Genomic DNA, 24,954 nt, shown 5'->3' with positions numbered 1-24,954 from the left:
TAGCCCACACTAAGAATTGTCAAAGGCTTCTACGGAAGAAAGGAGCCAGTTATTGTCAGCTCACCTAGGAAGGACTTTTTCCTCTTTGGAATTTTAGATAATATAAAATTCTCATTGCTCCCACAATTCTCTCATAAATATATTTTTAACCATGTATCAGGGTTTTTTTTCTAGTTGTTAAAACAAGAGTATTGGTCTGCCATGATGTCCTGCACCCTTTTCAGAAGCAAAATACAAATATGCCTATTCTCAAGGAGAATAAAAACAAAATGCAAAGCCTTGCTAAGAATAATGATGTCAAAAATTGCTGCCTTTATTTCATCAGTCTCTTTAAATGGGGGCAGGGTAGGGAGTAGTCAAGAGAAATTATTCAAAGGCCAGTGACTCACATGTACTAGTAGAAACTTTCATATCTATATCTAAATATATTTACATGTATGTATATTGTATTTTTCTTTTTCATCTGTTGAGCTGCTTGGTGTCCTTGTTTCCACTTGAAGATAAAATCTTAAGATTTTTTTCTCCCTCATTAATTTTAATTACAGTTCAGAGAGACTCTTGGAGAATGTTAGATATGATTGCTTACTCTGACTACTGTTTTACAAATAAGGGAATGGAAACAAAGAAAGATTGAGTTGCCTAAGACTGCAAAGCTAGCGAGCTCAAAACCAAGTCTCCTCCCTCCTCCAGTCCAGCATTTCTCTGTGTTGTGGCCTGATTCCACCATTGTTAGCGCTTCTAAAGTATTGATAGTGCTTGCCTTTTTAGCCACATGGCAAAATAATATTTTGGAGTTAAAAAAAAAAGCAAAACCCAGATAAAGTACTTTGAAGAAATCGTGAATTTTTCAAATCAACAAGATACTAGAAACTAGATTATAGAAGCATGATATATATTTATATATCCTTTCTTGTCACATTATCATTTTTAGTTAGGCAAAAAACACATCTAGTAAATTTATGTTGTATCATTTCTATAACTAAATTGATATAATGTTGTGAGCTATTTTTTCTTTAACAATCTTGATTTGCAAGAATAACTTATTTTTTTAGCCATATACTGTTTAGTGCTGTTAAAAAATGATTTAAAGAAGACAGTTTGGGTGATACAAATTAACTTTAACACTTTATGAAGCAGACAGTCTCCATTTGGAGAAGTGCAACATGGGGCAGAAGACAGGAGGTTTTTATAGGATGAAGAATAAAGAAGAAGGAAGAGGAAAATAGAAAATGTCTGATTGACTGGGGCCCCATAGTCAACCTTGTTTGGGGTGAGAAGGAACAAAGAAATAAGTATAGAGCCTAGAGTTGGTTTGGCCTGTGGGGATTGGCTGACTGGATACACGGTGTCTCTGGTCAAGCAGAGCATTTACAGGGACCTGAAAGTTATCTTAAGTTTCAGTTTGCTGACATGGCACCCTAGGCAGGAGTGGCTCCATCTTGGTCCTAGATGTTTGTTTCAACAGCGCTAGAATATAAGCCTACTGTATCAGAATGATAAAATGTTCTAAATTAGCTTGCTTAAAAGCAAGTTTTTATGTAAATGCATGCCAGATTTTTCCTGTAGCCATAGAAGAAAAATATTGAAGCCTCACTGATCATAAAATAACCCACGAAATCAGCCAGAAATTAATATATTTAGAAAAGTAAAGATATATATGTTCTAAAAGTAAAGTTGTGATAAGCCTGTATTCCATGATGGTTGACACATTTGGAAGAGAGATGAAATTCATGAGCTGAAACATCTTTGTTTGCTTTTTATCTTTAAAAATTTGCCTTCACAAAACAGGATAAGAATTATTCTCAAGTAAAAACAAGTATTCTCTCAAGTGAAATACTAGGTTGGCTTTTAATTTGTTTGCTTCCCAATCTTACCTTCTAATCCCTTGAATGTGTCCAAGTCAGTTTCTCGTTTTGATAAATCTAGGTGATCTCAAATGTTGTATAATACATTAAATAATCTTAATCTTATACTGTATCAGCTACCTAAATTTATATGGTATTGTTTTGTAGTTACAAGTATTGTCATCTATGGTCAAAGTTTTTATCACTAGAGAGCAAATATGCAAACATAAAACTGTACATACATGGGTATACCTGATTTTCAGACATTTCATCCAATGAGTAAAACATGAGTAAAATAGAAAAACAGATATGGCTCACATATTAATAAATGTATTCTATAGTAAAAATAAAGATTCCCATAGCCCATATAATATAGGAGGTTGATGTTGAAAAAAGGATCTTTAATTATTAAATTTTATTTTTTCTAAAACTACAGGCATTATTAATATTTTCTCTGACATTATACTTCTAAAAATCTAACAAAATTAAATCAACTTGAAAAATGATAATTTGAAAGAACTAGTTGTTACCATTTTCAGTATCTCACGCATTTAACCAGTTTTTTTCCCTTTGCGCTGTACACTGCAGCCTGTCAGAAGACTCGTTCTGTTTAATGCATTTGATTAGCTTAAGGTACTTGTCTAAATTAGAACATTAGATACTTAATGCCCAGGGTAATGCAGTGATTGCTGTGCTTGCCTCTGACTCACTTCCTCTGGTGCATAATAGGATTTTTTTCAGTGCATTACTCCTGTTCTTATTTGTTAAATTAAGCACTAAACTTAGAATATGTATACACTAAAATGAACAGAATCCATCTTCAACCAGCTTAGTGTAAAAATGTAAAGTCAAACACGTATATTGTCTTAGATTTATAAAACCTTAGGCAGGCATGTATTATACAAATGAAAGTGTTGTTGCCTTCATGTTTTCCAGAAGCCAATGCCCCATTTTTTTTTTATTAATTATAATACCTTCTAAGAGGGATGACATAAGGAAGTGTATCAGTGATCAGCTATAAGTGCTCTGATTGTAGTGAATCTGCAATATGATCTGTATAGTGTGAAAAAACATAAGTGTTTTTGCCACAAGCATAATTCGTTGATATTAAAATTACTATCTTTTTTTATTTGTTGATCCAGATTTAGAGCTATGATCTAGTCTTTTGCTATTTTCTCTTTTATTTTCAAAGTGTTTCAAGTTATTGCAGTATTATCTTAATTGATCCTATATGCAAATGTACACCTTAAACTACAAGATACTGATTTTTAAAAGCTGCTTAATAAAAAAATAGGAATGTGTGTGTTTAGTGTAAATTCATATTATATTATTTGAGGCAAAATAAATAGGTTTTAATAGGGAAACTCTAATTGCCTCGTAGTTGAGATTCCCAGAATCAGTCATGTGAGACTGTCGATTATTTTATTTGTAGTTAAGAATAATCAAAGTTGATCGCATTTTTATAGGCTCTGCATATATAGGAAGTAACCTGTCATCACTTGCCATGCTTACGGTTTTTCAATCATGTTTAAGAATACAATCTTAGAAGAAAGTATCTTACAGTAAATGTTAATCGCTGGCTGCACAGTTTTACCTGAGACTTGGCTATAAATTTTTGTTTAACTTCATTTAGAAATAGCAGTAACAACAACAAAAAAGAGGTAGCAGTAACAACATTGCTACTTGACATGTAATGTGTCATATAGCCTTGACAAAATGTGCTGGAGTGTCTTCTGTGGTTTTGTTTTTCTTTCTCCTTTATTTGAATATACATTCTCTTTCATATTAATGTTTGTTTTTCTTATATTTAGTGTTAATTGCACATGTATACAAATTTTCAGAGCTCTCTTGGCAGACATAGTAAATTGTAATGACTTTCAATTAGCAGATTGACTACTTTCTCTTATTTTATGCTGGCTTACTCTTTCAGTATTTAATACAGACCATATTTGTTAATTTTCCTTTTTCTCCTAAATTTGAGACTTAAATATTTGAAAACATAGGATTCATGTTTTTGCTTTAGGTTTTAAAATAAGTGTTGAATTTCAGAAGTGCAAGATAAATTATTTTGGAATGAAAACAAACATATAGTATGATCATTTATTCATTGAGTGGATATTGAGCATCTGATGTACTAGTCAGTTTTATAGAAGTTGATGTAAAACAGTACTTTAGGTTCATTTTAAAATTTTGAGTGATAGGTTTGGTATTAAGTTATCAAATTTTTGGAAGTAAACAAAAATAAAAATTATTATTCTGTTCTTGTCACTGCCTAGTTAATCTTTAGGTAGCTCTTTATGATGGAGAGATAATGGGTTTTTAAATTAGCAGACTTAGGTTCTAGTTATGGTTATGCCAATTCTGTAGCAAAACTTTGAATGTCGTTTGATTTTCCTAGGCTTCAGTTCCTCATGAAAACAAGAAGGTTGGATCATTTGTGCTCTGGGGGCCTCCATTCAATAGTGGGGAAATCTAGAACAGAGAGAAATATAGTCATATTCATAAAGTCAGATCAGTTACATTCATGGCTACTCTTCCTTAGCCTTCTTTGCTGCCTCCTTTTTCCCACCTGTAATTATTGCTGAGCCCAGGGTTCAGTTCTTTGATCCTTTCCCTTCTTACTCCCTAGGTGAGCTAATTCAGGGTAATGGCTTCAGACTCAAATGTTTAAATGCCTGCACTTGGTTGTAAAATAGGTCAAACTTATATCAGAAACAGACCTCTTGATTTTTGTCATGAAAACAACTCTTTCCCAAGTGTTCTCCACCTTTGTAAATGACTTCACCATTCACATAGTGTTTAGGCCCCAAACCAAGACGTGCCCTTGATTCTTCTCTTTTCTTCACATAACGCATTCAATCCATCAGCAGTTCTTGCCATTTCAACCTTTAAATACGTTAAGAACCTGACCATTTCCTACTTCCTCTACTTCAGTCGTCTTAGTCATAACCACCATCATTTCTGACCTGGTGTACCGCAATAGCTTCTTAACTGATATCCTTGTTTCTTTTCTTGCCCCTTAATAGTTCATTTTCCACACAGCAACCAGAGCAATTCTCTAAAAATAAGTCATATCATGTTGATTTCTTACTCAGAATCATCCGATAGCCTCCCACAAAACTCTTTACCATGGCTTACAAGTTCTTCTCTGACTTCATTGCCTACTGTTTTCCTTCTCCCTCATTCTCCTTGAGCTATACAAATCTATGTTTTTCCAAATACCCTAGGGCCATAGCAGATTTGAAGACATTTTTTATTTTCTCTTAGTGTTCTTCCTTCAGATATGTATTTGTTATTCATGTGTCTATATCATTAAGACCAGAAATGCTTTGGAAAATGTATATTTTAAAATGTAACAGCTCATAAAAACCTGGTGTAGTTATGCGTGTATACGTCTATCTTTAGAACCCAAAGATTAAAAAAAAGTCAAAAATCAGGATTTTGAGGCCTGCTGAGTTACAGAAAATGCTATTTGTGGAAAAGGTTGATGTAAATCTTTTATGAATGAATTCTAAGTATTTCCATTCATTATTAGGAAAAAGTCCTGGGTGGAATTTTGCATTGTCCTTGAAAGTTATTTCAGATGTTCATATGTCCCCAAAGAGCTGTACAGTATTGCCACTTAGCCTTAACCCAGGGTTATATGAAAAAGACTTTGTGCTTTATTATTAATAACTGATTTTTAAAAATAGGATATGCATGGGCAAATGTTATAAAATATTCTATAAATATGTGAAATGCAATTGGGGAAATATTCAACAAAAATAATTATATGTATTATTGAAGGAAAAATTCAGCTTTCTAGTATTAGTTGGCAATTACTTTTACTGGCACATAGAATTTTTAGACATTGTTGGCTATCTTAAAGTAAAATTATTTCTGTTTCTATAAAAATAGTTGACACCTGTAAAATGCTTAATGGCCTACAAATGTTTATGTACATCACTTCATTTAATGCTTCAAACAACCCTGTGTGAGGTAGGCAGTATTTTCCCTGCTTTACAGATGAGGAAGTGGAGACTTGGTCACAGGACTTGCCCTGAATCACATAACCAGTAAACAGTGTAGTTTGAATTCAGACTTGGTTCTTCTGATCTCGAAACCTGAACCCCTTCCACAGCATAATGCCGGTGATCTAAAGTTTAACAAGCCAGATGAGAACTAGTCCAAGTCACAGTGGCATCTGTCTCTTAAGCGTCTGTGAAGGACACTCTGTGTTCCTGTTAACCGGAGTGATTGATTGACTAGAGCTAAGTGTCCTATGATGCTGAGCAGTCAGTATCTCAGGAACCTGATTGCAGTGGAGTCTGCTTAATATGGTTGTCGGATTTTCATTGTTTCCTGCGGAAGTAATATGAATTGTTAATGGCAGGAAATTCTAACATATTTTAGTCCTAGGTTTGTGTAAAAAGCTTCCGCGAGTACTTGGATCATTAACTTTGTAGGTGTGAATGCAGAGCAATTTCAGCACATTGACATTCTTGTCAGCCTAATGAGAATAGGCATTCTTTGGCTTATATCCAACAGAAAAACTGCCTTTCAAAGGATAGACTTCTAAAAACATCACTATCCATGGATTACAATTTCCAAAAAAAAAAAAAAAAATTAACATTAATGTAGGAAAACTCATCAGTCTAGAAGTTATTAGAAATCGTGTTTTGTACCAACCAATGAGAATTTTAAACTTTGGTTCGTATTGCAGATGATTTTTCTTTTTTTAAAGATTGACATTTTTATTTAATTAATTAATTTATTTATTTATCTGTCTCCGTTGGGTCTTCTTTGCTGTGCGGGGGCTTCTCTAGTTGCGGGGAGCGGGGACTACTCTTCGTGGCTGTGCGCGGGCTTCTCATTGCAGTGGCTTCTCTTGTTGTGGAGCACGGACTCTAGGGCGCAGGCTCAGTAGTTGTGGCACGTGGGCTCAGTAGTTGTGGCTCACGGGCTCTAGAGCGCAGGCTCGGTAGTTATGGCACACGGGCCTAGTTGCTCTGCAGCATGTGGGATCTTCCCGGACCAGGGATCAAACCCGTGTCCCCTGCATTGGCAGTTGGATTCTTAACCACTGCGCCACCAAGGAAGTCCCGCAAATGATTCTTTCAAATTTTTTTCAACAATCATTTTCTTAAGAAATAATGCTATAGGTAGCAAAAACAAGTGTCTTTTTTCCTCTTAAATAGGAAAATAGAAAATATTTGATCATTTTGGAAACTATGTAAAAGCTCAATTAAAAAAAAAACTCTTTTTGAAGGAAAAGAGTTGATTATATTGTAGTAGGTAGATAATTTATAAAAAATATAGTTGAGTGCCACCTTGTAAAAGGTACTCTTGTAAGTGCTATAAAAGATATTCAAAAATGTAAGAAAAACCCATGACCTCCAGCAGCTCATTTGACAGATGATGAGATAATACGCACACGCAAACACACACACACACACACACACACACACACACAAACATTTGTGTTGAAAATTTAGATGACAGTATAAGAAATTATGTGGTAAGTACCAAACAGTGGATATGGACAAGATGTTCTGGAGATATTTCCCAGTAATTATCAGAGTTGTTTTCCTGCACAAGGTACTTAGACAAGCAGTGTAGAGTTAGAAGAATATTCTTGGCAAAAAGGCTGTGAGCGGTATGGAGATTCCTTAAAAAACTAAAAATAGAACTACCATACGACCCAGCAATCCCACTACTGGGCATATACCCTGAGAAAACCATAATTCAAAAAGAGACATGTACCACAATATTCATTGCAGCTCTATTTACAATAACCAGGACATGGAAGCAACCTAAGTGTCCATCAACAGATGAATGGATAAAGAAGATGTGGCACATATATACAATGGAATATTACTCAGCCATAAAAAGAAACGAAATTGAGTTATTTGTAGTGAGGTCGATGGACCTAGAGTCTGTCATACAGAGTGAAGTAAGTCAGAAAGAGAAAAACAAATACCGTGTGCTAACACATATATATGGAATCTAAAAAAAAAAAAAAAAAAGGTTCTGAAGAACCTAGGGGCAGGACAGGAATAAAGACGCAGATGTAGAGAATGGACTTGAGGACACGGGGAGGGGGAAGGGTAAGCTGGGACAAAGTGAGAGAGTGGCATGGACATATATATACATTACCAAATGTAAAATAGATAGCTAGTGGGAAGCAGCTGCATAGCACAGGGAGATCAGCTTGGTGCTTTGTGACCACCTAGAGGAGTGGGATAGGGAGGGTGGGAGGGAGGGAGACGCGAGAGGGAAGAGATACGGAGATATATGTATATGTATAACTGATTCACCTTGTTATAAAGCAGAAACTAACATGCCATTGTAAAGCAATTATACTCCAATAAAGATGTTAAAAAAAAAAAAAAAAAAGGCTGTGAGCAAGTGCCTATAAATGGCAAAAAATAAAAAACTTTTTTCCAAAAGCAGAAATGAAGGATTGGGCTACAAATAAAGGTGGAGGGACCTTGAAGGAGAGGATAATTTAACATTCAGAATACTTAACATTTAAATTGCTATGTAAACAAAACATGCCTAAAATTTGTTTTTGAGTATGTGCTTTTGCACATAAATGTGATGATACATTTTTGTTTCTGCTTTGGCTCATTTTCTTATTGAAGTCTATCTATTCTGTGAGTTATAGCATCAAGAAAGAATAAAGTATTTTTGAAAATACTCCAAAACAGGAAACTTTTGAACCTGTCCCAGAGGATATTTTTTCTTCATTTTCAATGAATTAACCAGCAGAATCTCTATTGATATTAATTAATTAATACTTTTGTTTTAAATTGGAAGTTTGATCTCTAAGTTAAATGTGGAAAAGTACCAACTCAGCTAGTTTCTTCTGGTCTACATTGCAGTCTTAACATCTGCCTTTTAATGAAAATAGCAAGTTCTCTTAGGAAAGGATGGAAGCTATTAGCAGAACCTCAGAGAAACAGCTTTTCCCCCTCTAAGGCAGATGGGAATCTGCACATGGAGCTGAAATTCTCTGAGCACAAAATTTCATAACACATATTTCTGCTCTTCCTTTTTGCAATATACCAGTGTAAACTTTTTTCCCTATTCGTTTATTCTGAAATGGCTTGCCTTTTCCTAGGTAGTGTGTGAGGTTAGATTATGTAAATGGAGTATATGAGTGCACCTGTGGATGTGTACCAAGATGATGGGGAACCACCTTCTGCAACTTTTGGGTTGAACCATTACCTCCATCCCCACCATGGTTTCTTTCTTTTTTTTTTTTAAATTGGGGTATAGTTGTTTTACAGTGTTGTGTTAGTTTCTACTGTACAGTGAAGTAGAGTTCCCTGTGCTACACAGCAGGTTCTCATTAGTTATCTATTTTATACATATTAATATATACATGTCAATCCTGATACTGTGTCTTCATTTGGCCTTTTAAAAAAGTTACTCTTCCTTTCAATCTTGCTAGCCTGACAGTGGATGTCCACAGTCTTTTAACTGGTATTTGGTACACAACTGTACTTGTCTCCATTAACTCACTTGGTTTCATTTCTATACTTGTTTTTAAAGTCTGACATTTAGTTACTTGAAAGTTTCTAAAGCAGCTTTTGAAGGAGGCTCCAGTAGCAAACAATTAAGACCATATTGAACTTTTCAATAATCCTGCTCTGTTAAGGGCAAAGCAGGGAAGAGGTTAGGACTTCTTGGTACCTGAAGCAAACATGTATTAAAAGGAAGGAGAAAAAGCCTTTAAATCTCAAATGACTGTAGATAGATAATAATAATAATGAGGCATCTGTGTAGAATGTTAACACTTGAAGAATCTTGATGAAGATATATGGAATTTCTGTGTACTAATCTTGCCACTTTTCAGTAGTTTGACATTTTTTCAAAATAAAAAGTTACTAGTATGTTTTACCACAATTAAAAAAAAAAAAGATTTTAGAAAGGTTACCAAAAGCAATCTCAAAGGATCAGCAATTTTTTCCAGATTATTGATGAAAAATACCTTTGGTATTAATGTCCCCCATTTTTCTGTTCTACCTCCCCTGATGTCCAACATTAATTGTACTTTAATAAAGACTGAATTAAACCAGTTAATGACCTGTGCCAGCATGTTCAGTAAGGAAAGATCTTCCCACAAAGCATCATGGCAGCTTTGTTCATTTGCAACTCCCTTCATCATGTTTAATTTATCCAGTTTATTTCTTTCAACTTTGAAGTTTCTTTTCCATCAAAAGGTCAAATTTGGGTTAATTACCCCAAACACACAATCTTTTGGGGAATCTTTTTTCCACTTTTCAAAACTATTGAGTTATGACCCCAGTTAATTGTGTGGTTGCACTCTCGTACTGTGTTTAATGCTCATATTGTAGGAAGAGTTACCCCAAAAGAAGAGATATTAGCAATAAGAAATGTCGCTGACACCTGACACAGAGCCTGGCATGTAATAAGTGTCCCATGCCTAATTCTTGGACCACTGATGAGTGAATCAATGGCTAACATTAATTACTTACCACCTACTACACCCTTAAACGGAGGACTTATTGTGTATTACTCCTGAATCCTCACAACAGTTTCATATGAACTGTATACCTCAGCACATGTCTACTGTCAGCGCTCCCTGGCTCTCCTTTGTCAGTCCCCTAGGAGAAAGGTACCCACCAAGTGGGTCATGATCAACCAGTTGCTGCTTTGGGGTTTTACTGCCTGGGTAGTTTTGTACTTTGTGGAGAATGTGTTGTATACACAGTGTACCCAAACATTTGTCTAATTAAATGATAGAAGCGATCATCAATATATATAATCAAAAGTAGATATTCAAACAGTAGTTTCTGTTTGACTTTGGGTTATGTTATTATAAATTTCTCGATGCAAACTGACTTTCTTGTTTTCTCATAACAGTTGATTGGTGTTCTTTGGAGAGACATGACTTACATGCTTTTGTCTTTGGATTCTAGAAGAGCCTTAGAAGTATCCTTTTAGATATTACACACACACACACACAAATTGATATTTTGTGTTATATGCTTTATATACTAATTTACCTCATATCTTTATATATGTGATATATGGCATTGACATTTTAGAAATACAGTATATTGTATTATATTTTATTTGTCTCATACTGCCTTTCTGTAGAATGTCAGTCATGAGGGCAGCACTTTATCTGGTTCATCACTGTGTCTTTGCATCTAGAAGTATGCCTGGCATGGAGTAGGCACTCAGTAAATGTTGTAATTAAAAAGCAAATGCTTTGTACAGCACGGTGACTATAGTTAACAGCAACAACAATAACAAAGCAAATGCTTTTCAATAAGAGGTTTACTGCTAATTTTATTCATAGGTTAATGAGTGCTCTAGTTTAATTTAAATAGTCCTATTCCTTTTCAGTGATTGTCAAACTAGACCTTATATTTGCTTTCTTTCTTTCCGCCCCCCCCCCTTTTTTTTTTTTTTTTTTTTTTAAGGAAGAATCCCCAGCACAAGATAGAATATAGACATAATACATTTCCAGGTAAGTAATTTTACTTCAGGAAACTCCAAATGAAACCTTCAAATGGATTCTCCTGTTAAACCTAGATACAATTTCCAGTTATTGTGAATTTTTTAAATCTCTGCTTCTGTGAATTTGTTGAATTGCTGATTTTAATAATTTTCTTAGATTTAATAACTGATGAGTTTTTATATAGCAGATGTTTTATATAATCATTGTCCAACAATATATATTTGCCTTGGTATCTGTTATGATTCTTTTGTTTGCAGGTACCTTAAAACAAAATCTCAAACTGGCCTAAATGATAAAGAGATCATACTGGCTTCTATAACTGAAAAGTCCAGAAGTAAGGCTAGATTAGACAAGATTTGTTGCTTTGGCTCATTAATAATGTCAGTAATGTCACCAACAACCCAATTTCCTTCCATCATCCTGTCTTTAGAGGGGTGATTTTTATCCTAAGACTGGCTCCTCTCCCCACCAAGGAACTATATGCATCCTTATTCAACTGGCTAAACTCCATTTAACATGGTAAACTCCCCATGTTTACATGTAAGGGGAGAGAGAGAGAACAACTTTGACTCTCGCTATTCCTAGGAAAAATCATAAAATTAACTTTTTTTAAACTGGGTTAGGTTACATTCTTATTCTTGAATTAATCACTGTGACCACTGATTAGTTTGTTCCACCCTTGGAACCAAGGCAGAGTCCCTTTCTTCAGAACCACAGGGATCCCCAGTAGAAACTAGTTTTGGGGAAGGAGAAGGGGAGATAGACACCAGAGATGCAACTATCGAATGACCGTCAGTCCTGTTTACATCAGTCTGTTTTACCTTCTGTTTCCCCTGCTTCTGAACTCTAATATTTTTTCCCTTTAACAAATTCTGGCTTCTTCGTATCATTTATATAATGCAGAGGCCAATTCAACATCCAGTATTTATGCCCACAGAGGGAGAGAATAAAATGTACTATCCAGGCTATGCCCACTTGCCTTTGTATATGTATAAACACAGCCAACTTGTAACCAAGTGATAAAAATAATTAATTTCACCACAAGGGAATTCTATTTGCTCTTTCTTATTGAAACACACTTCAGTGCTTTAATACTCCAGATACAGATTTAATCACTTTATCTGAGCTAATATGGTACGGAGTTTATATGTTATACTTTATTGGGGCTGTATCTAAAGCTATAGCATTTATGGTTGTTAAATTAACTTTCCTTTGAACAATAATGTAATAATATTTGATTAAAACTCTATTTTATTGACAAATTTCAACACTGCCCCATGAAAGAGCATTTGACACATTTGTATGTCTTTACAGAACTAGGAACCATTTTCCTAAAACCGTCAATATTCATCATATGGCATAGTTAAAAGTGTCTGAATTTTCTTTGAAAAATCTCTTTGAATTATCATTGAAGTGTCTTCTGAATGAAGAACGTATCTTTAGAACAATTAACTTTTCTTAAGAAAAACTGTTTATTTTGTTGGAAAGACAGGTTTTTTTTTTAAGTATGATATTTTAATGTAACAGTTTAGCCTTATACATTTAATATACTTTCAAGAGTTGTTATGTGGCAATATAGTCAGAATATCTCTTCCTACTCTAAAAACCTATAAATTAAGGTGTCTGGGGTATTTAAAATATTAAATGTTGAGGTCTCATATTTCTTAATTTAGAGATATCTAAAATAAAATTCTAACATACTTGTTTTTCTTATTTCCCAAATCTTTAAAGTTTAACATTACCCAAGATCTTAATCTGATTTATGTAACAATTCATTTACTCATCCACTCATTTATTCATTTATTATGTGTCTTCCAAGTGAGCAAAGTTACAGAGATACATGAGAACCAGCTCTGGCTCTACATGCTTGGGGTGAGATGCTCTAAAATCTTGGAGGAAAGGGATGGAGCACTTTTTGCCAGGGTTTATCAGGGTAAACTTGATAAGGGAATTTTAAGTTGGTCTTTAAGATGGTAGGATTTCAGTTATCTTTGTTTCTTAGCTTTGCGTGGGTGGGTATAGGACATCCCAGACAAAGTGAATAATAGATCAGTCAAGGACATTGAGTAGAAAATGGAAAGTTGTGTTTGGAGTTAGAAGGTGGATCAGTTTAACTGACAGGGAGAGTCTCTGTAGTTACTGTGAATGATACTAAAGGGATGTATTGAGGTCAGATTATAGAAGCTCTTGAAACCTAGACCAAAGAGGTATGTGCACTGACAAATAATGGTGAGCCAGTATTTTATCCCTGGTGATGAGCAGTCTGAATTAGAGTAGGCAAAGCCTTCTAGAGATTAGTTAGGTAGTTGAATAAAGGACCAGAACTAGGCTACCGTGAAAGTAGGAAGATAAGATTGGATGCAAGTGAGATTTTGAAGGAAGAGTCAATAGGACTTGCCAACTGATTGGTTGTGGTGTGGGGGGTGGGATGAGGTAAAGGAAGTAGGAATGAGTGAAAATTAAAGTACAAATGATCAGGAGACTGGAGATGATAATAGATATCGGGAGGAAGAACTAGGTAGTTTGTGGGTTTTTTTTTTTAACACATGTTAAATTTGAGGTGGGGTATCATAAATACATAATAAAACAATAAAAGTTAATATAGACCCATATACTATATACCAAATGCTATAGAATTTTATAATACAAAATAACTACATGAAATTCTTATTATTTAATTTCTGATTTGTAGCACTCCTAAAACACTTCAGTTTGTAAAGTTCTTCCACACACGTAACAATTTATGCAGTGTATTCCGATTTTTGTAGGTTTGACTGCTATCATCTTTTAAGCTTCTTGTATGTCTAATTGGTTTAAAATTTCACTAACTTTCCACCCTTTTTCATAGTGCTACCGTTTTAGCACAACATATTGAATACAAGAGTAATCAATGCCAGGAAAATTTTATTTTAAACTTTCTTAGCTACCTTACTTGTTGACAGCATTTGAAAGAAATTATCATCAGCATTTTATTACCTGATTATTGGAGTCATTCTTTCTGGCTTTGATTATTATGTGATAGTCATGATTTTAGGTGATCAGTACCATTCATGGCTCAAAATTTAGAATGTCCTACTGATAGCTGTTTTCATATTTCTCTAGTTCTGCAAATGTATGCACACATGTGCTTATGTAGACTTTTTTCTTTTCAGAAGTAGAAATTAAAAGATCTAGAAAGAAAGCTATTAAGGAAGGTTGGTGAAACTTAAATGAGATTCTGTAAACTGCTGCTTACTGTGGGGAAACCTGAGAGATTTTGGAACATAAAAAAGGCTAATGCAGTGGTGTTTTAAAAAAGAAATAAACTTAATGTGTAATAAAGTGGATCAGACCTGCACAAACTACTTTCCTGAAGTTAAAATATGAATACCCCAACTAATAGCTTGGTCTTTAGTAGTAAAATGAGGCATTTAAAATTGTTTATTCTTATAGTGTGTAGTAAGCTTTCATCTTTAGAGATACTGGGCTAAAGTATTTTTCCACTTAAATGAAAATTAATATCCTAACTAGTCCTAAGATATACTGGAAAAGAAAGGAAAATAAAACCTGAAGAATTATTGATGTTAAGCTGTAATGAGACATCTGTCTTATTATTGCCTATTACCAGAAAACTATTTGGAGAAAATCAGCAATTTGGAAAGATTTTTTTCTCCATGTAAAAATCTTCCAGCATGCGTGTGACACAGTATACTCTTCAGTAGCTCTGCAGACTTGGTTCTTCGGATAAGACTTTGATGGTGAAATTTTAAATTGTACAGGAAATATTGGATACAAACTTCAGAATTGTCATTCTGTTATTATAAATTCCTCTGCATAAATAGAAAAGTCAGAAATTACCATATCCTAATACCAAATAGTTAATAGCATGTTGTTTCAAATATGTTAAAGAGTTTGTTACTTTTTCTAGAGGTTGTTATTTTTCATTATTATGGTAGAACAGTGTTACCCATCAGTTTTTTTTAAAAAGTGACGGCTTATTTCTCTTGTGCTGGTTTCAAGTAGTCAAGCTGTCAGCCTGTCTCTACATTTCATATTCATGTAGAGAAAATGAAAATTCCTGCTTTGTCCTTAAAATTAGAACTTTGGAGTTGGAAAGGATCTTTGAGGTCATTTAATCAACATCCTTTGATTCACAGATAAAAAGATAAATTCCATTAAATGCCTTGTTCATTGTCATGGGCTTCATGACGCAGATCTTTATACTTCTATCCTCCTAGTCTATCTCTTTTTCTTAAACCGTGCTATTTTTTTTTTTAATTTTATAGCTACTTTATTTATTTATTCATTTATTTTTGGCTGTGTTGGGTCTTCAGTTTGTACGAGGGCTTTCTCTAGTTGCGGCAAGCGGAGGCCACTCTTCATCGCGATGCGCGGGCCTTTCACTATTGCGGCCCCTCCCGTTGCGGGGCACAGGCTCCAGACGCGCAGGCTCAGTAGTTGTGGCGCACGGGCTTAGTTGCTCCGCGGCATGTGGGATCTTCCCAGACCAGGGCTCGAACCCGTGTCCCCTGCATTAGCAGGCAGATTCTCAACCACTGCACCACCAGGGAAGCCCCCAGGGAAGCCCCCGTGCTATTTTTTAAAGAGACTTCTTGTTGGGTGAGGGGAATGGAACACCACATAAAAACAGCAAAAACTAGCAGCTAGAAACTTAAAAGTGACTTATGTGAAGATAGAGGAAAAATTATTCCTTCCAAGCTCACCTTGATTTGGAAGAAACAAGCTCACTTCTGATTTCTTAGACATGCTCAACAATTATATTTCAAATAAGGTAGCTGCAATGTAAGAAAATGCTAAATGTAGGCTCTTATTTTTTTTAAAACAGTATTACACTATTTAATTCTGTGGAAATCTATTGGAAGTCACAACTACAAAAAATAAAACTACAAAAATTATTTTTTGCTATTGATTAAAAATATTAAACAGCTACTACTCCCTCTTCTGTTATTTTTGTACTTCAATAAGCTTTTCACTAACCGTGGTGTTCTGTGTACAGTTTTGGGGTCTTGGCTTGGGATCTTCTATGATGTGACTCCCATGACTGAGTTGTCTGATTTTCTAACCAACAAGCTTCCTTGTCTGAGAGGCTTTCTTTGAAATTTGTGTGTAGCAAACAGGAGGGTTTATATGAACTTTACTGGCTTCATCACTTTAAATCCAGATATTCAGATACCATGCTTCAGCTTGCTCAGAAAATACTTGCACGGGTGTTTTCTCTTGCTTTCTCTGAATTCCCTTTGCATAAAAACTTATTAATTGTTATGGTAAAGACAGACATTTCATTCCTAGGTTAGGTGCTAGTCATATTTATTTCAGAACCATGCCTCCTGAGATTATTCCCACGATTCAGGAAGTCATGAAATAATTCAGATCAACAGGTGCGCTGATTCAGGGCATTTTCCAAGTAAGTAAAGTTTCGTTATCTCTATGGCCCAGTTACACTGAAAGGCAGAAACTTATTTCTCTAAAAATACCTTCAGCACTTAAAAAAAAAAAAACCCCTCCCATCCGGATGGCATTTGTATTGTGGAATATTTAAAGTCACTACTACAGAATTTGCTACAGGAGGGCCCACTTAATTGATTCCACAAAGATGTCAGCATTCAAAATCCTGAAATGTCGACCTGGGACCACTAACAAAGGACACAGAGCTGAGTTCTGGCACTGACTGACTTGCCCTTATCATGACTTTGGCTTTTCAGGTGCTTTCACTTAAAGCACAAAGTACCCGTTCTGGAATTTGACTACCAGCTACATTGAGTTCTGTTACCTATGGTTTTTTCAGATTCTGAACCTCCTGTTAAAAGAACATTAATGTGATGTTTACGTAAACATCAAGTGTAATGATGATTTGATAGAGAAAAACAAATTTTTGATGAAACAAGTGTAAGTCTTCTGATTAATACATCCTTATCGCCTGAACAAATGAGCCTACCCAGTAAGTTGCTAAAGATTTCCAGTGTTCATTGAGGCTTAAAGCTCCTTCAATTAGCAGGATTTAAATAAAAGTCTTTAATGTAATACATTGTGTTGACAGGCAGGCTCGTGATTAAAAGTGTAGGTTGAAATAAGAAGGGTTTCTGTAAACTAAAGATGTTCAGCAGTTGATTCGCAAATGGTTCATTTGTTCATTCATATATTTAACAAATATATGTATATAAAGTGCCTTATACGTGTTAGGCACTGTTGTAGGAGCTGAGGATACAATAGAGACAAAGCCTTGCTTTTGTAGTATTTCACGAAAGTGGACAGTGCGCATGTTAACAATTATGTCACGTAGTGATAATTGCTAAGAAGAAAAATAAAGCTTTGTAAGAGGACAGAATGGCAAGGGTGTGCATGAGGGTGGGGGGCAGGTCCCATTTCAGATAGAACAGTAAAAGAAGGACTCTCTTAATTTGACATCAGAGCAGAGGGCTGAAGGAGAGAGCAAGCAGGTGATTCTCTGAGGGAAGAGTATGTCAGGCAATGGGAATGGTGCTTCAAAAGCCCTGGAGAGGATCCTGCGTGGACTATTCAAGGAGCAACGAAGAGAGGGTAGGATTGGAACAAAGTGTAAGTGAAGAATGGTAGATGAGATCAGCAAAGCTAGAAGTGAGCCAGTTTTGTAGGGTCTTGGAGGCCAAGAGCTACAAATGAGGACTTCAGATCTTATTTAGAGTGAGATAAAAAGCTATTGGAAGGTTTTCTGGCTTCTTTGTGGAGAACAGATAAGAGTGGAAGTAGGGAACCCAGTTAGGAGGATATTGGATTAGACCAGGAAGAAAATGGTGGTATAGGGACCAGGGTATTGGAGTGATGTGAGAAGTGGTGGATGTATTTTGACAGTACAGCCAATAGGATCTTTTGACATATTAAATATTACAGAGGCTATTCATGGGTAACCCCAAGATTTCTTGCCAAAGCAGCTGGAAGGTTAGAAAGTTGGAGGAGTTATACATTCAGGATTGATAAGAGAATGACCAGATTTGGGTGAAATACCTCAAGAGTTTTGTTCTGGAAATGTTGAGTTTCAGATTTCTGTTAGTCACCAAGTAGAGATAATACATAGTCAGTGAGATAAATGAGTCTGGACTTTAGGCAATGGTCAGAGCTTAAGGTGTAATAAATTTGGGAATTTAGGATATATAACTAGGTGGAATCATCTAAGGAGTACGTTAGAGAAGAGACCCAACCTGAAATTTGGGCACTCCAAAATTTAGTGGTTGGAAAGATGAGGAAGATCCAGCAAAGGAAATGGAGAAGTAACAGCCAATAAAGTAGGAGAACCTAAAGTTGTTTCAGCTTCATATATATTTTTCTTATAAATCTGCTAAGATAATTTCAGAATTTGAAAGGAAACTCTTTATTGAGATGTCATTAGTTATATATACGAGATACTTCCAAGGGTAAAATGGACAAGAACAGAAATACTGCTGTTCTTCCCTCCTCACTCCCTTCCCCATCTGCAAACTACCCTCTAAATGTTTTTCAGTTGTATTCTATCATAAAAGTTATATGGGGAGTCGAGATTAGTTAGACATAAAACATGCCCTCAGGATGCTTACAGGAGATAAGAAGTGTACAAAAATAAATATAATGCCAGACTTCCCTTAAGGAACTGGTGTGCTTCTTATGCTAATGAGAATTGTGCAAATTATTATGTAGCCTTTTTAGCCTTGGCTACCAAGAAACTCGGGGAGAAATTTGATGCTCAATTTATATGAATTATGTTAAAAATTGAGGTTGACATATATTCTGCTTTCTTTGTTCTTAGTTTCTACTTTTATTTGTATTTTTATTGTCTCATTATTACTGTTATAAGCTATCTCAAATCCTCTTGGAATGAGTAGTGATTATTAAGAAAAATATAATTGTCTGGGCTATGGAAGTTAAGAAGACAGATAAATTACTTCCTTTGTCATCATTCTCCCATCAGATTTTTTCCCCATCAAATTTCTTAACTTTCATTTAAGTTATATCTATTACATATGAACGTTTTAGGAAGAAGTTAGCTAAAGCATATACAAAAGTACAAACATTTTTAACCCATACATTTGCTCTTCATCACAGGGATTGTCCTCTGCCATTCAGAAGATTTCCAGATAGAATCTTCCTACCTGTTTCTTAAATGCTCCACATCATCCTAGAGTCTCTCACTGCCTTATTTTAAACCAACTCTGTTGCTCACTGTGGAAAGAAAATAAAACAGAGGGGGATGAGGGAAGAAATGAGTTTTGAGACAGAAGAATTCTAGAATTGTAATTCTATTATAATGTTATTTAGAACTCTGTAAATTCTAATGGCTGTTACCATAGTAATCCTAATCTTATTGAAGCATGAGCTAAATTTTCCAAGGTATGTAAGCTTATATTTCCTCATTTGGTCACAACCCTGGTGTGTCAATCAGATTGTGCTAGGTTTGCAGCGATAACAAACAGTCCTCAAATTTCAGTGCCTTACAACGATAAATAGGTGTATTTCTCCTTCATGTTACATGCATGTAGCTGCATGTTGGCTGTGGCTCTGTCTCATGTGTGTTCTCATCCTGAATCCAGGCTGAAGGATCAGCCTCTATCTGGGACACACTGTTCTCCTAGCAGAGGGGAAATGGCAATAGCAGAACCACAGAAAGGCCCTTAAAGCTTCTCCATGGAAGCTGTTACTTCCACTCACTTTTCTTTGGCCAAGTCTGATGTCAGTGGGGGTGGGTAAATAGAATCACATCACAGGGAGCGACAGTGGATTACTGGGACAAAAATACATTCTACCACAGTGGAAGGTAGGGTAGCATGAATATGATTATGATATTATTAAGGAACCATTATGATGAATCTCAGAGGACATTTTAGTCTTGGGAGCCTCATGGTAGGAAAAGTTAGAATTAAGCAAATGTTTCAAAAAAAGTTAGAATTATAACAAATGAGAGCTTTAGCCCCCTTTCTAGAAATTTGTAGTAGTTAGCTTTGTATTAAGTAAAATTAATTCTTCTTGGCAGAAAAGGATATTTTACAGTTAGATGTTTCTAATCCCAGGTTGAGTGGCAATTGATGTGTTATGTACTAAACTGTTTTTCAGTGAGAAACATTTCAGATGAAGATGACAGTGTTGGGCAACCCAGTGAGTACAACCTGAATGACAGCATTATAGATGATGAGGAAGAAGAATATGAGCCAACAGATGAAGATTCCGACTGGGAACCAGGAAAGGAAGACCTAGAAAAGGAAGATATGGAAGGGCTTTTGAAAGAAGCAAAAAAGTTTATGAAAAGAAAAAAGTAACTCTTCTCTGCAGTAATATATGGCTCATATTTACCATTTCTTTGTGGAAAAATAATTCAGGAACTAAGGAAGCACTTAAGTGATAATTGTTTTCCTTCTTTTTATAGTTATGACTTTACTATTGACTCTTTACAAGTGAAACACTAAAATGTCAGCCTTCAGTGTAGTGGATGGAATTTGTTTTGTTGCTTTGCTTTTTCTATCCTATTTAAAGCATCTGGAAATAAGCAAACAGAGAGTTAAAAAGAAATAATTGATATTTTTCATGTACTTTGTTTGTTTATAATAAAAGTAAAAGCCATAGTTTGCACAAAACATTGGTTTCTTTTTTCCAAAGATTCTGTCTTTATATAGAATACTTATGCCAGTATAACCAGGCAGATTACATAATTGGTGGGAAAGCATGCTTCTTTCATTCCTATTAAAGTAATTCTTCAAGCAGAACCAGGCTTTAAAAAATAACAGCCATCATATAATGGCTGTTATTTTTTCTAGAACCCTAGATGTGAGCTTTGCAATTTCATTTACCACTTTTATTCTTTGAAACAGGGAAATCAGTACCAAATGGATACTGCAAATAGATTCAACTAGACTGTAGAAGAGAAATGTCCACCATGTTGGGGATGTTATTTTGTGTCCCAACTCTGTAATTTACTGTATGTCTGAGTTTAAAAGTATTTAGGAAAACTCAAAGAATTTGACCATTTCGTTTTCAAACTGAAGTCCTGCCTGATTATTTTAGCTCTCAATTTGCTGTCCTTACATTAAGAATAAAGAAATTATTTTTAACCATAATTTTCTCAAAGGATATTAGTTCTTTTATCCTCAGATGAAAGTAGCAAGTTGTCTGCCAGCATTCAAGATGCTGGCCTTTTATTTCAAGAAGAAACTCCTTCTTCTCCAATTTTATGTAGTGTATCTCTGTATCTCTGTTCTTTTTTTTTTAATTAATTTTTTTTGGCTGCGTTAGATGTGGTGAGCAGGGGCTACTCTGTTGCGGTGCACAGGCTTCTTACTGAGGTGGCTTCTCTTGTTGCAGAGCACAGGCTCTAGGTGTGCAGGCTTCAGTAGTTGTGGCACACGGGCTCTAGAGCGCAGGCTCAGTAGTTGTGGCGCACGGGCCCAGTTGCTCCATGGCATGTGGGATCTTTGCGGACCAGGGATCAAACCCACGTCCCCCGCACTGGCAGACGGATTCCCAACCACTGTGCCACCAGGGAAGTCCCTGTATCTCTGTTCTTAAACTACTTTAGGCTCTGTAATACTCTTCATTTTAGATGACTTAGAATCTTTGAAATATAGTTTAGAATCTTTAATTTGGGTATCTACACAACGCAGTAGATACAGTATTGAAATCATAAATCATAAACCAAAAGTTTCCTTGTTAAACACTAATATTTTCTATTCTAAAAGAACCTAAAAATGTATATCTAAAAAGAGCAAGACAGATTTATAATTGTTTTCTTAGTGTCTTTAAATTTGTTTTCAAGAAATTGTATAATATTAAAATTTACTTAAATTACAGCAAGGAAAAGGTAAGTATTTCTCTATTGTCTATTATTCTGATTTTCTCTCTGTTGTTATTTAGGAACTAACGTTCTTTCCTAATGTCCCTTTAGTCTTGGGGGCTTGAAAAACCTGTGAAAAAAATTCTTTGAACTTATTCTCATTTTGCACTAAGTTAATCCTTAAAGTGTTCCTTGATCCACTCATAGATCTATCCCAAAGGAATTAAAAACGTGTCCATGTAAAAACTTGTACACAATGTCCATAGACGCATTATTCGTAATAGTCAAAAAGTGGAGACACCTAAATATCCATTAGCTGATGAATGGATAAACAAAATGTGGTCTTTCTCTACAACCAAATATTTTTTGGCCATAAAAAAGAACTGAAGGATTGAAACATGCTACAGCATGGATAAACCTTGGAAACCTTATGGTAAGTGAAAGAAGCCAGAACAAAGGGCCACAAATTGTATAAACTCTTATATGAAATATCCAAAATAGGCAAATCCATAGAGACAGAAAGTAGATCGGTGGTTGCCAGGGTCTAGAGGAGGGAGGGGGGTAGGGTGTGACTCCTAATGCATAGAAGACTCTTTATGAATTGATAAAAATGTCATAAAATTAGTGGTGATGATGCAAAATTCTGTAAATATACTAAAACCCACTGAATTATATACACTTTCTAAGGGGGAATTTTATGGCATATGAATTATATATCTCAATAAGGGTATTATAAAAAAAAGAATGCAAAAGGTGACACTCGTCTTTTAGAAAGAAAAAACATTCAATATCAGAATATATTCTTGCTGGAAGTAGAGTAATGTGATAACTCATGGTAGCTTTTTTTTAAGGATAGTTTGATGTGCCTTTCATAATCATCCTGAAGACACTTTTGAGTATAACAAAGGTATAAATATGTAACTCAATTGACTAAAGTGTAAGAAAAATTTGCCACTTGTAATTGGACTATATTTAAGTCTATGATTCTCAAAATAGAGGGAAAACTGATGACATTTGTGGGCTCAAAAGCAATATTAACAAAAACTTGATTCTTTAGTTAATTGCTGTGCTGAACGTGGATAAGAGCCAACTCTCCCTGTCGTGGTGTTCATGGAATTTAAACTATATCCCAGCCTCCTCCTTCAATCTAAAAATGATCACAGATAACATTTCTCACCTACATGTTTAATTCTAAAGGCAGATATTTTTTGTTGACTTCTTGAAGGGAGGTGGGTTTTCTGGGACCTTGGGAAGCTGGAGACATGAAGATTTTTCAGTGACACATGGGCGCTGAATCTGCATTTCTCCCAGGTTGAGGATGGCTTTGTTGATACTGTTGGTTTCTAGAACTAGAAGATCCTAGTGGTTGTAAACATTCATTGTAATGAAAGCAAATAGATTGTGAGCATAATTTTTCCAGAATGGTGATATAAAGCTGACAATAACTGGATAGTGACTTTCTTCTGATTTACCTATGCAGAGTTCAGTGTCGCCAACACAGCCCATGGAGGCGGAAACCACACACCAACATGCTATATCCAACCCTGCTCTGTGTGACCACCTTGTTCCATTAATTTCTCTTTCGTGTGTGTGTATGTGTGTTTGGTTTCTTCCTGCCAATCTGCAAACCTAACTTATGAAACTGCTCTACAGTAGGTATTGAAAGAAAAATGATAATAATTGCTGAGATCATTACCGGCCATCTTGATATAATATGCATAATAAACTTGATTATCATAAACAACCACAGTTGTACTCTGTTGTGCCCAAGACCCTGTCTTAGGTGCTGGCGATTCAAAGAAGAATAACATAGAGTTTCTGTTTTCAATGTCCTTACAGTCTATTTGGGAAGATAGGATATTTATTCATTCAGTAACAGTGACTACTGAACACTGTGGCGAATACAAGGAAGAAAAGGACACGGGGTCTACAGTCAGAGAGCTCACAAAGGCAGTGAGGCAAGTATGCAAATAGCATAATGGGTAGAAATGAAATAGTCCAAGAAAGGAATGCTGGAGTATAATTGAAATGTCCTGTCTTGCTGTATATTGAAATACAGTCTCATTCTTGAGGCAGAGCCTTTGTCTGATTGAGTTACAATCTGAACTAGCAGATTTTTTTCATGGAACACAATTTTTATCTTCAAGAGTGACTGGCAGACATACTGTGGTTATTCAAATTTGAGTATGTGGCAGACAGTTCCTCAAAAATGAACTTAGCCTATTTTTTCAAGGAAAACAACCAACAGTATATGTTGTAGTTGTAAAAATTGAGCTTTCAAAGAAAAAATTAGAATTTTAGAAAACTTGTGTATGTCACTGTGAGCTTGATAGCTTCCCAAAACTTTTAAAACTCTTATGATATCGATGGTGATATAATACAATGAAATGTGTCCACATTTAGGAGATCTACAAAACTGAGCAAGCCATTATTTTCCAAATGACCAATGTGTGTTATAAAATCAGGCATGGGTAAAAGATCCATTCAAGGCATAAGATAGACCAATGAAACTTAGTGTAGCAGAGTCTGTAAAATTCATTAATATGATTTCAGGTTACACATTGCACCTAACATCTCAGAAGCTGCTGTCTATTTTGGGTGACATTTTGAAAATAATATTCACAATTATCTGAAGAGCCTATTAAAATACTTCCTTTTCTAACTATATATCTGTATAAGGCCTAATTTTCTCTATATACTTTGAGCAAAACAATATACGAGGGCAAACATGAGAATCTGTCTTTTATTAAGCCAGGCATTAAAGAGATTTACAAAATGAGAGATTACAAAAATGTGAAACAATGCCACTCATTTCACTAAATTAAAATATTATTTTCCATAAAATATATTACTTATGTTTATGTATA

At 35.2% G+C, this 24,954-nt stretch overlaps 1 protein-coding gene across 7 annotated transcripts in view; it reads left to right on the top strand.

Moving 5' to 3' along the window:
- Positions 1–20,894, top strand: part of APLF (aprataxin and PNKP like factor) — a 91,859-nt gene extending 70,965 nt beyond the window's left edge. Inside the window, exons 9-12 of one of the 7 annotated variants that reach the window (XM_082356378.1) lie at positions 11,282–11,328; positions 14,472–14,513; positions 16,636–16,723; positions 20,377–20,496. In XM_082356378.1, the coding sequence (XP_082212504.1) occupies positions 11,282–11,328; positions 14,472–14,513; positions 16,636–16,679 (133 nt within the window). In that variant the 3' untranslated portion in view covers positions 16,680–16,723; positions 20,377–20,496. The other 6 variants (XM_082356381.1, XM_082356380.1, XM_082356377.1 and 3 more) reach the window with 6 other exon arrangements.
- The last annotated feature ends 4,060 nt before the right edge of the window (positions 20,895–24,954 follow it).

This window comes from Balaenoptera borealis (genome assembly GCF_965194805.1).
Source record: "Balaenoptera borealis genome assembly, chromosome: 15".
NCBI lineage: Eukaryota > Metazoa > Chordata > Mammalia > Artiodactyla > Balaenopteridae > Balaenoptera > Balaenoptera borealis.
This window is presented reverse-complemented; position numbering and strand designations above follow the sequence as displayed.